The 13,564-nt window shown below is 49.9% G+C and overlaps 1 protein-coding gene across 1 annotated transcript in view; it reads left to right on the top strand.

The window, feature by feature from the left end:
- The window catches only part of LOC145359617 (protein scribble homolog), a 226,077-nt gene that overhangs the window by 185,200 nt on the left and 27,313 nt on the right, over positions 1 to 13,564 (top strand). The window contains 4 exon segments of the mRNA XM_080214324.1: positions 4,561 to 4,732; positions 7,027 to 7,116; positions 8,047 to 8,226; positions 11,625 to 11,786. Coding sequence (XP_080070450.1) covers positions 4,561 to 4,732; positions 7,027 to 7,116; positions 8,047 to 8,226; positions 11,625 to 11,786 — 604 coding nt within the window.

Raw genomic sequence — 13,564 nt, 5'->3', positions numbered from 1 at the left:
CGCATAATCTTGTAGACTTCTATCAGGTCTCCCCTCAACCTCTGTCACTCCAGTGAGAACAAACCAAGTTTCTCCAACCTCTCCTCATAGCTAATGCCCTCCATACCAGGCAACTCCCTGGTAAATCTTTTCTGTACCTTCTCCAAAGCCTCCACATCCTTCTGGTAATGTGGTGATCAAAACTGAACAATATATTCCAAGTGCGGCTTCACTAAGGTTCTATAAAGCTGCAATATGACTTGCCAATTTTTAAACTCAATGCGCAGGTCGATGAAGGCAAGCATGCCGTATGCCTTCTTGACTACCTTCTCCACCTGCATTGCCACTTTCAGTGACCTGTGTACCTGTACACCCAGATCCCTCTGCCTATCAATACTCTTAAGGGTTCTGCCATTTATTGTATATTTCCTATCTGTATTAGACCTTCCAAAATGCATTACCTCACATTTGTCTGGATTAAACTCCATCTGCCATCTCTCCGCCCAAGTCTCCAACTGATCTATATCCTGCTCTATCCTCAGATGGTTCTCATCACTATCCACAAATCCACCAACCATTGTGTCATCCGCAAACTCACTAGAACCATAGAACACTATAGCACAGAAACAGACCTTTTGGCCCTTCTTATCTGTGCTGAACCATTTTTCTGCCTAGTCCCACTGACCTGCACCTGAACCATATCCCTCCACATCCCTCTCATCCATGAACCTGTCCAAGTTTTTCTTAAATGTTAAAAGTGAGCCCGCATTTACCACTTTATCCGGCAGCTCATTCCACACTCCCACCACTCTCTGTGTGAAGAAGCCCCCTCTAATATTCCCTTTAAACTTTTCCCCTTTCACCCTTAACCCATGCTCTCTGGTTTTTTTCTCCTCTAGCCTCAGTGGAAAAAGCCTGCTTGCATTCACTCTATCTATACCCATCATAATTTTATACACCTCTGTCAAATCTCCCCTTATTCTTCTACACTCCAGGGAATAAAGACCAAACCTATTCAATCTCTCTCTGTAACTCAGCTTCTCAAGTCCCGGCAACATCCTTGTGAACCTTCTCTGCACTCTTCCAACCTTATTTACATCTTTCCTGTAATTAGAACATAGAACATTACAGCGCAGTACAGGCCCTTTGGCCCTCGATGTTGTGCTGACCAGTGGAACCAATCTAATGACCCTCTAACCAAAACTATTCCAATGTTATCCATATGCCTATCCACTGACCATTTGAACGCCCTTAAAGTTGGCGAGTCCACAACTGCTGTAGGCAGGGCATTCCACGGCCTTACTACCCTCTGAGTAAAAAACCTACCTCTGACATCCGTCCTGTAACTACCACATAATGAATATAAAAGTAGGGAGGTCTTGCTGCAACTGTACAGGGCACTGGTGAGGCCGCAGCTGGAGTACTGTGTGCAGTTTTGGTCACCGCACTTACGCAAGGATATTTTGGCCTTGGAGGGAGTGCAGAGGAGGTTTACTAGGCTGATACCGGAGTTGAGGGGGTTGAACTATGAGGAGAGGCTGAATAAACTAGGCTTGTACTCGTTAGAACATAGAACATTACAGCGCAGAACAGGCCCTTTGGCCCACGATGTTGCGCCGACCAGTTAAAAAACAATGACCCACTAACCTAAACCAATCCCTTTTCGTCCATAAACCTATCCACGGATCTCTTAAACGCCCCCAAACTAGGCGCATTTACAACTGCAGCAGGCAGGGCATTCCAATCCCTCACCACCCTCTGGGTAAAGAACCTACCCCTGACATCCGTCCTATAACTACCCCCCCTTAATTTAAAGCTATGTCCCCTCGTGCTAGCTTTCTCCATCCGAGGAAAAAGGCTATCACTATCCACCCTATCTAAACCTCTAATCATCTTATATGTTTCAATAAGATCCCCTCTTAGCCGCCTTCTTTCTAGCGAAAACAACCCCAAATCCCTCAGTCTCTCCTCATAGGACCTCCCCTCCATACCAGGCAACATCCTGGTAAACGGATAAATGCGTAGTCGTCCATTTTGGCAGAACCAACGGGATGAACAAGTACACTATCAAGGGCAGGAGCCTTAGTAGTGTTGAAGAGCAGAAGGATCTTGGGGTCCGGATCCACAGGACTCTTAAATCGGCCTCGCAGGTGGAGGAGGTGGTCAAGAAGGTGTATGGTGTACTGGCCTTCATTAATCGAGGGATTGAGTTTAGGAGTCGGGAGGTAATGCTGGAACTTTATAAGACCCTTGTCAGGCCTCATTTGGAGTACTGTGCGCAGTTCTGGTCGCCTCACTATAGGAAAGATGTAGAAGCTATTGAAAGGGTACAGAGGAGATTTACAAGGATGTTGCCTGGACTGGGAGGCATGCCTTATGAAGTTAGAACATAGAACACTACAGCACAAACAGGCCCTTCAGCCCACGAGTTGCGCCAATCACATCAACACCTACCAATCTATAGACCTATCTATAACCCCCAATCCCATAAAACCCCATATACTCATCCAGAAGTCTTTTAAAAGACCCCAGCGAGTTCGCCTCCACCACCACTGACGGCAGCCGATTCCATTCACTCACCACCCTCTGAGTGAAAAACTTACCCCTAACATCACTTCTGTACTTCCCTCCCCGCACCTTAAACCTGTGTCCTCTCGTAGCGACCATTTCAACCCGGGGAAATAGCCTCTGAGAATCCACCCTATCTATTCCTCTCAACATTTTATAAACCTCTATCAGGTCGCCTCTCAACCTTCGTCTCTCCAGGGAAAAGAGTCCCAGTTCCCTCAACCTAACTTCATAAGGCATGCCTCCCAGTCCAGGCAACATCCTTGTAAATCTCCTCTGTACCCTTTCAGTAGCTTCTAGGTTGAGGGAGCTGGGACTCTTTTCCCTGGAGAGACGAAGGTTGAGAGACGACCTGATAGAGGTTTATAAAATGTTGAGAGGAATAGATAGGGTGGATTCTCAGAGGCTATTTCCCCGGGTTGAAATGGTCGCTACGAGAGGACACAGGTTTAAGGTGCGGGGAGGGAAGTACAGAAGTGATGTTAGGGGTAAGTTTTTCACTCAGAGGGTGGTGAGTGAATGGAATCGGCTGCCGTCAGTGGTGGTGGAGGCGAACTCGCTGGGGTCTTTTAAAAGACTTCTGGATGAGTATATGGGGTTTAATGGGATTGGGGGTTATAGATAGGTGTTGATGTGATTGGCGCAACTCGTGGGCCGAAGGGCCTGTTTGTGCTGTAGTGTTCTATGTTCTATGTTAAACCTCCTGCACCCTCTCCAAAGCCTCCACATCCTTCCTGTAATGTGGGGACCAGAACTGCACACAGTACTCCAAGTGCGGCCGCACCAGAGTTGTGTACAGTTGCAACATGACGCTGCAACTCCTAAATTCAATCCCCCTACCAATAAACGCCAAGGCACTGTGTACCTTCTTAACAACCTTATCTACTTGATTCCCAAGAGTTTAGAAGAATGAGGGGAGATCTCATTGAGACGTATAAGATGATGAATGGGATGGATAGGATAGAGGTGGAGAGACTCTTCCCGCTCAGAAAGGACAGTAGGACTAGGGGGCACAGCCTCAAGATAAAGGGGGGGGTGGTTTAGAACGGAGTTGAGGAGGAACTTCTTCACTCAAAGGGTGGTGAATCTCTGGAATTCTCTGCCCATTGAAGTGGTGGAGGCTGCCTCGCTAAATATATTTAAGACACGGGTTGATAGGTTTTTGATAAGAGAGGGGATTAAGGGTTATGGGGAGAGGGCGGGAATGTGGAACTGAGCCACGACAGATCAGCCATGATCTTATTGAATGGCGGGGCAGGCTCGAAGGGCTAAATGGCCTACTCCTGCTCCTATTTCTTATGTTCACACCTTAATTTAGAGCTATGTCCCCTTGTGTTAGCCATCACCATCCGAGGAAAAAGGATCTCACTGTCCACCCTATCTAACCCTCTGATCATCTTGTATGCCTCAATCAGGTCACCTCGTAACTTTCTTCTCTCTAATGAAAATAACCTCAAATCCCTCAGTCTCTCCTCATAAGACCTTCCCTCCATACCAGGCAACATCCTGGTAAACCTCCTCTGCACCCTTTCCAATGCCTCCACATCTTTCTTATAATGCAGCGACCAGAACTGTAGGCAATACTCCAAGTGCGGCCACACCAGAGTTTTGTACAGTTGTAACATGACCTCACGGCTCCGAAATTCAATCCCTCTACCAATAAAAGCTAGCACACCGTACGCCTTCTTAATAACCTTATCAACCTGAGTATATGTCTCACAACACCAGGTTAAAGCCCAACAGGTTTATTTGGTAACAAACGCTACTAGCTTTTGGACTGCTTGCTGCTCCTTCTCCCACTCACCTGGCGAAGGAGCAGCAAGTGATCTGAAAGCTAGTGGCTCGTGCTACCAAATAAAGCTGCTGGACTTTAAGCTGCTAACGCTGATGTCTGATACAGCACTGGGTCTGATGACACAGATTGGTGATGTTGAAAGGGAGTCTCCACTCAGGCAGAGCGGACGGGAATAAAACCGTAACCACAGCCTTTTTCAACTAGATTCTGTATTCCAGAGCGGAAGATGAAGCACAGGCCTCAGGATGTGATGTTGGATGAAGAAGAGGAGGATGAAGATGAAGACAAACGTATCTCTGATATCAGCAGTCAGGGCACTGTGGTGATCGAAGGGGTGGAGTACAAAATCGAGAGAGTGGACAGGAAGAGTGAGGAATCCCCAGGCTCTGGGTACGTACAACGTGTCTGTATAACTGTGAGTATGTACAGCGTGTCTGTATAACTGTGGGTATGTACAGCGTGTCTGTATAACTGTGAGTATGTACAGTGTGTTTGTATAACTGTGAGTATGTACAGCGTGTCTGTATAACTGTGGGTATGTACAGCGTGTCTGTATAACTGTGAGTATGTACAGCGTGTCTGTATAACTGTGGGTATGTACAGCGTGTCTGTATAACTGTGAGTATGTACAGCGTGTTTGTATAACTGTGAGTATGTACAGCGTGTCTGTATAACTGTGGGTATGTACAGCGTGTCTGTATAACTGAGTATGTACAGAGTGTTTGTATAACTGTGAGTATGTACAGCGTGTCTGTATAACTGTGAGTATGTACAGCGTGTCTGTATAACTGTGAGTATGTACAGCGTGTCTGTATAACTGTGGGTATGTACAGCGTGTCTGTATAACTGTGAGTATGTACAGTGTGTTTGTATAACTGTGGGTATGTACAGCGTGTCTGTATAACTGTGGGTATGTACAGCGTGTCTGTATAACTGTGGGTATGTACAGCATGTCTGTGTAACTGTGGGTATGTACAGCGTGTCTGTATAACTGTGAGTATGTACAGCGTGTCTGTATAACTGTGGGTATGTACAGCGTGTTTGTATAACTGTGGGTATGTACAGAGTGTCTGTATAACTGTGGGTATGTACAGCGTGTTTGTATAACTGTGGGTATGTACAGAGTGTTTGTATAACTGTGGGTACGTACAACGTGTTTGTATAACTGTGAGTATGTACATCGTGTTTGTATCACTGGGTATGTATAGCGTGTTTGTATAACTGTGGGTATGTACAGAGTGTTAGTATAACTGTGGGTACGTACAACGTGTCTGTATAACTGTGAGTATGTACAGCGTGTTTGTATCAGTGGGTATGTACAGCGTGTCTGTATAACTGTGGGTATGTACAGAGTGTTAGTATAACTGTGGGTACGTACAACGTGTCTGTATAACTGTGAGTATGTACAGCGTGTTTGTATCAGTGGGTATGTACAGCGTGTTTGTATAACTGTGGGTATGTACAGAGTGTTTGTATAACTGTGGGTACGTACAACGTGTTTGTATAACTGTGAGTATGTACAGCGTGTTTGTATCACTGGGTATGTACAGCGTGTCTGTATAACTGTGGGTATGTACAGCGTGTTTGTATAACTGTGGGTATGTACAGAGTGTCTGTATAACTGTGGGTATGTACAGCGTGTCTGTATAACTGTGGGTATGTACAGAGTGTCTGTATAACTGTGGGTATGTACAGCGTGTTTGTATAACTGTGGGTATGTACAGAGTGTTTGTATAACTGTGGGTATGTACAGAGTGTTTGTATAACTGTGGGTATGTACAGCGTGTTTGTATAACTGTGAGTATGTACAGCGTGTTTGTATAACTGTGAGTATGTACAGCGTGTTTGTATAACTGTGGGTATGTACAGAGTGTTTGTATAACTGTGGGTATGTACAGCGTGTTTGTATAACTGTGGGTATGTACAGCGTGTTTGTATAACTGTGGGTATGTACAGAGTGTTTGTATAACTGTGGGTATGTACAGCGTGTCTGTATAACTGTGGGTATGTACAGCGTGTTTGTATAACTGTGGGTATGTACAGTGTGTCTGTATAACTGTGGGTATGTACAGCGTGTCTGTATAACTGTGAGTATGTACAGCGTGTCTGTATAACTGTGGGTATGTACAGCGTGTCTGTATAACTGTGGGTATGTACAGCGTGTCTGTATAACTGTGGGTATGTACAGCGTGTTTGTATAACTGTGGGTATGTACAGCATGTCTGTATAACTGTGGGTATGTACAGCGTGTTTGTATAACTGTGAGTATGTACAGCGTGTCTGTATAACTGTGGGTATGTACAGCGTGTTTGTATAACTGTGGGTATGTACAGCGTGTCTGTATAACTGTGGGTATGTACAGAGTGTCTGTATAACTGTGGGTATGTACAGCGTGTCTGTATAACTGTGGGTATGTACAGCGTGTCTGTATAACTGTGGGTATGTACAGAGTGTCTGTATAACTGGCAGATTGCAACAGGGTTACAGTCTCTGCTGGCGGATTGTAACAGGGTTACAGCCTCTGCTGGCGGATTGTAATAGGGTTACAGCCTGGGTTAGTGGATTGTAATAAGGTTAATGTATATATTAGCAGATTGTAATAGGATTACTGTAACCCTAATACAATGCCCTTGGAGAGGTAGTTACAGAGCCCAGTAAAATTAAAGCTTCTTTCTGTCTCACAGGGGCTCCCAAGTTGATTTCAAGGGAGAACAGAAAACCGTGGCAAGGGACAGGACAGCAAATGATGAACAACGTCCAAATTCAATGACTGGGTTAGAGAATTTCCATTAATGCTGCATGTAGACATATCATCGTCAATCTGCATCTCTCACTGTCACACTGTGTGCCTGTGTGTCTCCATCGTGCTGTGTGCCTGTGTGTCTCCATCGTGCTGCGTGCCTGTGTGTCTCCATCGTGCTGTGTGCCTGTGTGTCTCCATCGTGCTGTGTGCCTGTGTGTCTCCATCGTGCTGTGTGCCTGTGTGTCTCCATCGTGCTGTGTGCCTGTGTGTCTCCATCGTGCTGTGTGCCTGTGTGTCTCCATCGTGCTGTGTGCCTGTGTGTCTCCATCGTGCTGTGTGCCTGTGTGTCTCCATCGCGCTGCGTGCCTGTGTGTCTCCATCGTGCTGCGTGCCTGTGTGTCTCCATCGTGCTGCGTGCCTGTGTGTCTCCATCGTGCTGTGTGCCTGTGTGTCTCCATCGTGCTGTGTGCCTGTGTGTCTCCATCGCGCTGCGTGCCTGTGTGTCTCCATCGTGCTGCGTGCCTGTGTGTCTCCATCGTGCTGTGTGCCTGTGTGTCTCCATCGTGCTGTGTGCCTGTGTGTCTCCATCGTGCTGTGTGCCTGTGTGTCTCCATCGCGCTGCGTGCCTGTGTGTCTCCATCGTGCTGCGTGCCTGTGTGTCTCCATCGTGCTGCGTGCCTGTGTGTCTCCATCGTGCTGTGTGCCTGTGTGTCTCCATCGTGCTGTGTGCCTGTGTGTCTCCATCGTGCTGTGTGCCTGTGTGTCTCCATCGTGCTGCGTGCCTGTGTGTCTCCATCGTGCTGCGTGCCTGTGTGTCTCCATCGTGCTGTGTGCCTGTGTGTCTCCATCGTGCTGTGTGCCTGTGTGTCTCCATCGTGCTGTGTGCCTGTGTGTCGCGATTATACTGCGTGTCCTCTGCTCCGAGGAATGACAGAAATGTGATTGCGTTTTACTCCCACAGATTATCTCCAGCATACCCAGAGCGTGCGGCTCCCATTCGGACTGCAAAGGCAGAGCGACGGTATCAGGAGAGGTTGCGAGTGCAGAGTCCGGACCTACCCGTGGGACGGGATAAAGAGCTGTCTCCTGCAGAGCGGCGGGCAATGGAGGCAGAGAAACGCGCCATGTGGAGGGCAGCGAGGTAAGACCCAGTTATCGCAGCCCACTGGCACACAGCCAGTCACAGCCCCTCTTCAACCACTGTCTCATTCTGCACACCAACTACTTTGTACAGAGTGTGGAGCGGGGATTGCGCGAGCAGGGGGATTCAGGCTCTACACTGTTCAACATCCACTCAGCTCTGTCAACAGTGTCTTTGTGTATCATACCCCAAACTCAGTATCTGTGCAATCCGTACTCGTACCCCAGTGAGAGTCAGTGTGTGTGGGACCCGTACCCCAGTGAGAGTCAGTGTGTGTGGGACCCGTACCCCAGTGAGAGTCAGTGTGTGTGGGACCCGTACCCCAGTGAGGGTCAGTGTGTGTGGGACTCGTGCCCCAGTGAGAGTCAGTGTGTGTGGGAGCCGTACCCCAGTGAGAGTCAGTGTGTGTGGGACCCGTACCCCAGTGAGAGTCAGTGTGTGTGGGAGCCGTACCCCAGTGAGAGTCAGTGTGTGTGGGACCCGTACCCCAGTGAGAGTCAGTGTGTGTGGGACCCGTACCCCAGTGAGAGTCAGTGTGTGTGGGACCCGTACCCCAGTGAGAGTCAGTGTGTGTGGGAGCCGTACCCCAGTGAGAGTCAGTGTGTGTGGGACCCGTGCCCCAGTGAGAGTCAGTGTGTGTGGGAGCCGTACCCCAGTGAGAGTCAGTGTGTGTGGGAGCCGTACCCCAGTGAGAGTCAGTGTGTGTGGGACCCGTACCCCAGTGAGAGTCAGTTTGTGTGGGACCCGTACCCCAGTGAGGGTCAGTGTGTGTGGGACCCGTACCCCAGTGAGAGTCAGTGTGTGTGGGACCCGTACCCCAGTGAGAGTCAGTGTGTGTGGGACCCGTACCCCAGTGAGAGTCAGTGTGTGTGGGAGCTGTACCCCAGTGAGAGTCAGTGTGTGTGGGACCCGTGCCCCAGTGAGAGTCAGTGTGTTTGTGACCCGTGACCCAGTGAGAGTCAGTGTGTGTGGGACCCGTACCCCAGTGAGAGTCAGTGTGTGTGGGACCCGTACCCCAGTGAGGGTCAGTGTGTGTGGGAGCCGTACCCCAGTGAGAGTCAGTGTGTGTGGGACCCGTACCCCAGTGAGAGTCAGTGTGTGTGGGAGCCGTACCCCAGTGAGAGTCAGTGTGTGTGTGGGACCCGTACCCCAGTGAGAGTCAGTGTGTGTGTGGGACCCGTACCCCAGTGAGAGTCAGTGTGTGTGGGACCCGTACCCCAGTGAGAGTCAGTGTGTGTGGGACCCGTACCCCAGTGAGAGTCAGTGTGTGTGGGACCCGTACCCCAGTGAGAGTCAGTGTGTGTGGGACCCGTACCCCAGTGAGAGTCAGTGTGTGTGGGAGCCGTACCCCAGTGAGAGTCAGTGTGTGTGGGACCCGTGCCCCAGTGAGAGTCAGTGTGTGTGGGACCCGTGCCCCAGTGAGAGTCAGTGTGTGTGGGACCCGTACCCCAGTGAGAGTCAGTGTGTGTGGGAGCCGTACCCCAGTGAGAGTCAGTGTGTGTGGGACCCGTACCCCAGTGAGAGTCAGTTTGTGTGGGACCCGTACCCCAGTGAGGGTCAGTGTGTGTGGGACCCGTACCCCAGTGAGAGTCAGTGTGTGTGTGACCCGTACCCCAGTGAGAGTCAGTGTGTGTGGGACCCGTACCCCAGTGAGAGTCAGTGTGTGTGGGACCCGTGCCCCAGTGAGAGTCAGTGTGTTTGTGACCCGTGACCCAGTGAGAGTCAGTGTGTGTGGGACCCGTACCCCAGTGAGAGTCAGTGTGTGTGGGTCACGTACCCCAGTGAGAATCAGTGTGTGTGGGACCCGTACCCTAGTGAGAGTCAGTGTGTGTGGGACCCGTACCCCAGTGAGAGTCAGTGTGTGTGGGACTCGTACCCCAGTGAGAGTCAGTGTGTGTGGGAGCCGTACCCCAGTGAGAGTCAGTGTGTGTGGGAGCTGTACCCCAGTGAGAGTCAGTGTGTGTGGGACCCGTGACCCAGTGAGAGTCAGTGTGTTTGTGACCCGTGACCCAGTGAGAGTCAGTGTGTGTGGGACCCGTACCCCAGTGAGAGTCAGTGTGTGTGGGACCCGTACCCCAGTGAGAGTCAGTGTGTGTGGGAGCCGTACCCCAGTGAGAGTCAGTGTGTGTGGGACCCGTACCCCAGTGAGAGTCAGTGTGTGTGGGACCCGTACCCCAGTGAGAGTCAGTGTGTGGGACCCGTACCCCAGTGAGAGTCAGTGTGTGTGGGACTCGTACCCCAGTGAGAGTCAGTGTGTGTGGGACCCGTACCCCAGTGAGAGTCAGTGTGTGTGGGACCCGTACCCCAGTGAGAGTCAGTGTGTGTGGGAGCCGTACCCCAGTGAGAGTCAGTGTGTGTGGGACCCGTACCCCAGTGAGAGTCAGTGTGTGTGGGACCCGTACCCCAGTGAGAGTCAGTGTGTTTGTGACCCGTGCCCCAGTGAGAGTCAGTGTGTGTGGGTCACGTACCCCAGTGAGAATCAGTGTGTGTGGGACCCGTACCCCAGTGAGAGTCAGTGTGTGTGGGACCCGTGCCCCAGTGAGAGTCAGTGTGTGTGGGTCACGTACCCCAGTGAGAGTCAGTGTGTGTGGGTCACGTACCCCAGTGAGAATCAGTGTGTGTGGGACCCGTACCCCAGTGAGAGTCAGTGTGTGTGGGACCCGTACCCCAGTGAGAGTCAGTGTGTGTGGGACCCGTACCCCAGTGAGAGTCAGTGTGTGTGGGACTCGTACCCCAGTGAGAGTCAGTGTGTGTGGGACCCGTACCCCAGTGAGAGTCAGTGTGTGTGGGACTCGTACCCCAGTGAGAGTCAGTGTGTGTGGGAGCCGTACCCCAGTGAGAGTCAGTGTGTGTGGGACCCGTACCCCAGTGAGAGTCAGTGTGTGTGGGAGCCGTACCCCAGTGAGAGTCAGTGTGTGTGGGAGCCGTACCCCAGTGAGAGTCAGTGTGTGTGGGACCCGTACCCCAGTGAGAGTCAGTGTGTGTGGGAGCCGTACCCCAGTGAGAGTCAGTGTGTGTGGGAGCCGTACCCCAGTGAGAGTCAGTGTGTGTGGGAGCCGTACCCCAGTGAGGGTCAGTGTGTGTGGGACCCGTACCCCAGTGAGAGTCAGTGTGTTTGAGATTCCAGGCAGAGTTTAACGTGAATGAAATGTGGTTGGTGGATTATCGAATTACTGTTCTGATATTGTTGTCTGACCAGCGAATGGTGGATCCATTTGTTTTTGAGAGTCCAGTTCAAAACAATGATCTCTCTCGCTGCCAAGTCTGTTTCCCCCTTTCTGTGCCTAATATCCATCCTTTTCTCTTTCCTTCCATGTGCTTCTCTTATTTCTGATTTCTCCTTTGTCTTGTGCTTTTTTTCCCCTCTCCTTTCTGCCTGTCCTCCTCTTACTGATCAGAAACCAAGCGCTGGAAGATGATCTCAAACAGTACGAGCAGGACCGTGCTCGCCGCCTGTACCAGTCACGCCAGCGGGCAGCTGAAGGGGCTGGCCCCGGCCAGAGGAGCAGTGTTAAACACCTTCCGCTGGCCAGGCTCCAGCCCCCATACACTGACTTCAGGTGTGGATCTGACATGTGCATGCTACACCCTGCATGCTGAACCCCAACCTTCCCATCTCTCCAGCGATTCACTGTTAGACTGAGCCCCTCGTTAATGAATCAAACCACTCGACAGAATTCAAAACTGTACCAAATAATTCAACAAGTGAGCAAACCCCCAGTCAAAGGGGAAACTTTTCCAAAGTATCTAAAAAAGAGGAAAGAGAAGTGTAAGGAAATGATTGCCAATCCGAGGGCCTGGGAACTGAACACACAGCTGTCATGTTTTGGAGAGACCAAAAGTGGAGGAATGCAGAAAGGTTTTGGGGCTGGAGGGTTTTACAGAGATACGGAGTGATGAGCTCCTGGAACATCCTGCAGTGAGAGAGAGAGAGAGATGGTTGTCAGGACCCTGATCCCATTGCTTCCTCCTCCATCCTTCAAACACCAGGATAAAGTTCACATTGTGCGAATGTTCCTGCACTCGCCATTCACACAGCTTGATGGATTACTTAGAGCCTCGAGTTGAAATTCCAGCATGGAATTTGGGCAATTAAAATTGTTAATCAGATAAATATAGAATAAAAAGTTAGCATCAGCTTAATTTAGCTTCAGAGAAGGTTTGCTAGTCCGATACCGAGAATGGGTAGGTTGTCTTAAATAAGAACATAAGAAATAGGAGCAGGAGTAGGCCATCTAGCCCCTCGAGCCTGCCCCGCCATTCAGTAAGATCATGGCTGATCTGAAGTGGATCAGTTCCACTTTCCCGCTTTCTCCCCATAACCCTTAATCCCCTTGTCTGTCAGAAACCTATCTACCCGTGACTTAAATATATTTAGCGAGGTAGCCTCCACCACTTCAACGGGCAGAGAATTCCAGAGATTCACCACCCTTTGAGTGAAGAAGTTCCCCCTCAACTCTGATCTAAACTGCACCCCCCCTTATCTTGAGGCTGTGCCCTCTAGTTCTGGTCTCCTTTCTGAGCGGGAAGAATCTCTCTACCCTATCCATCCCCTTCATTATCTTATACGTCTCTATAAGATCCCCCCTCATCCTTCTAAACTCCAGCGAGTACAGACCCAGTCTATTCAATCTCTCCTTATAAGCTAACCCCCTCATCTCCGGTATCAGCCTGGTGAACCTCCTCTGCACTCCCTCCAACGCCAATATATCCTTCCGCAAGTGCGGTGACCAAAACTGCACACAGTACTCCAGCTGCAGCCTCACCAGTGCCCTATACAGCTGCAGCAAGACCTCCCTACTTTTATATTCAATCCCCCTCGCTATGAAGGCCAGCATCCCATTCGCCTTCTTGATCACCTGTTGCACCTGCAAGCTGGGTTTTTGTGACTCATGCACAAGGACCCCCAGGTCCCTCTGCACCGTCGCCTGCTGCAGTTTTTCGCCCTTTAAATAGTAATCCCTCCTACTATTATTTCTACCAAAGTGGATAACCAAAGTGGAAATTGTCATGTTGGGCAGGTTTAGAGAATCATTGAGGTTTACAGCATGGAAACAGACCCTTCGGCCCAACTTGCCCACAAAGCCAAGTTTTTAACAGTGAGCTAATCCCAATTGCTCGTGTGTGGCCCATATCCCTCTATAGCCATCTTATCTGTGTAACTGCCTAAACGCTTTTTAAAAGACAAAATTGACCCGCCTCTACTATTACCTCTGATAGATCGTTCCAGACACTCACCACCCTCTGTGTGATCATCAGGTGAGGAAGGAGCAGTGCTCTGAAAGCTTGCAATTCCAAATAAACCTGTTGGACTTTAACCTGGTGTTGTCAGACTTCA

Source organism: Carcharhinus amblyrhynchos, chromosome 2, assembly GCF_965287045.1.
Source record: "Carcharhinus amblyrhynchos chromosome 2, sCarAmb.v2.hapA, whole genome shotgun sequence".
In the NCBI taxonomy this organism is placed as follows: domain Eukaryota; kingdom Metazoa; phylum Chordata; class Chondrichthyes; order Carcharhiniformes; family Carcharhinidae; genus Carcharhinus; species Carcharhinus amblyrhynchos.
This window is presented reverse-complemented; position numbering and strand designations above follow the sequence as displayed.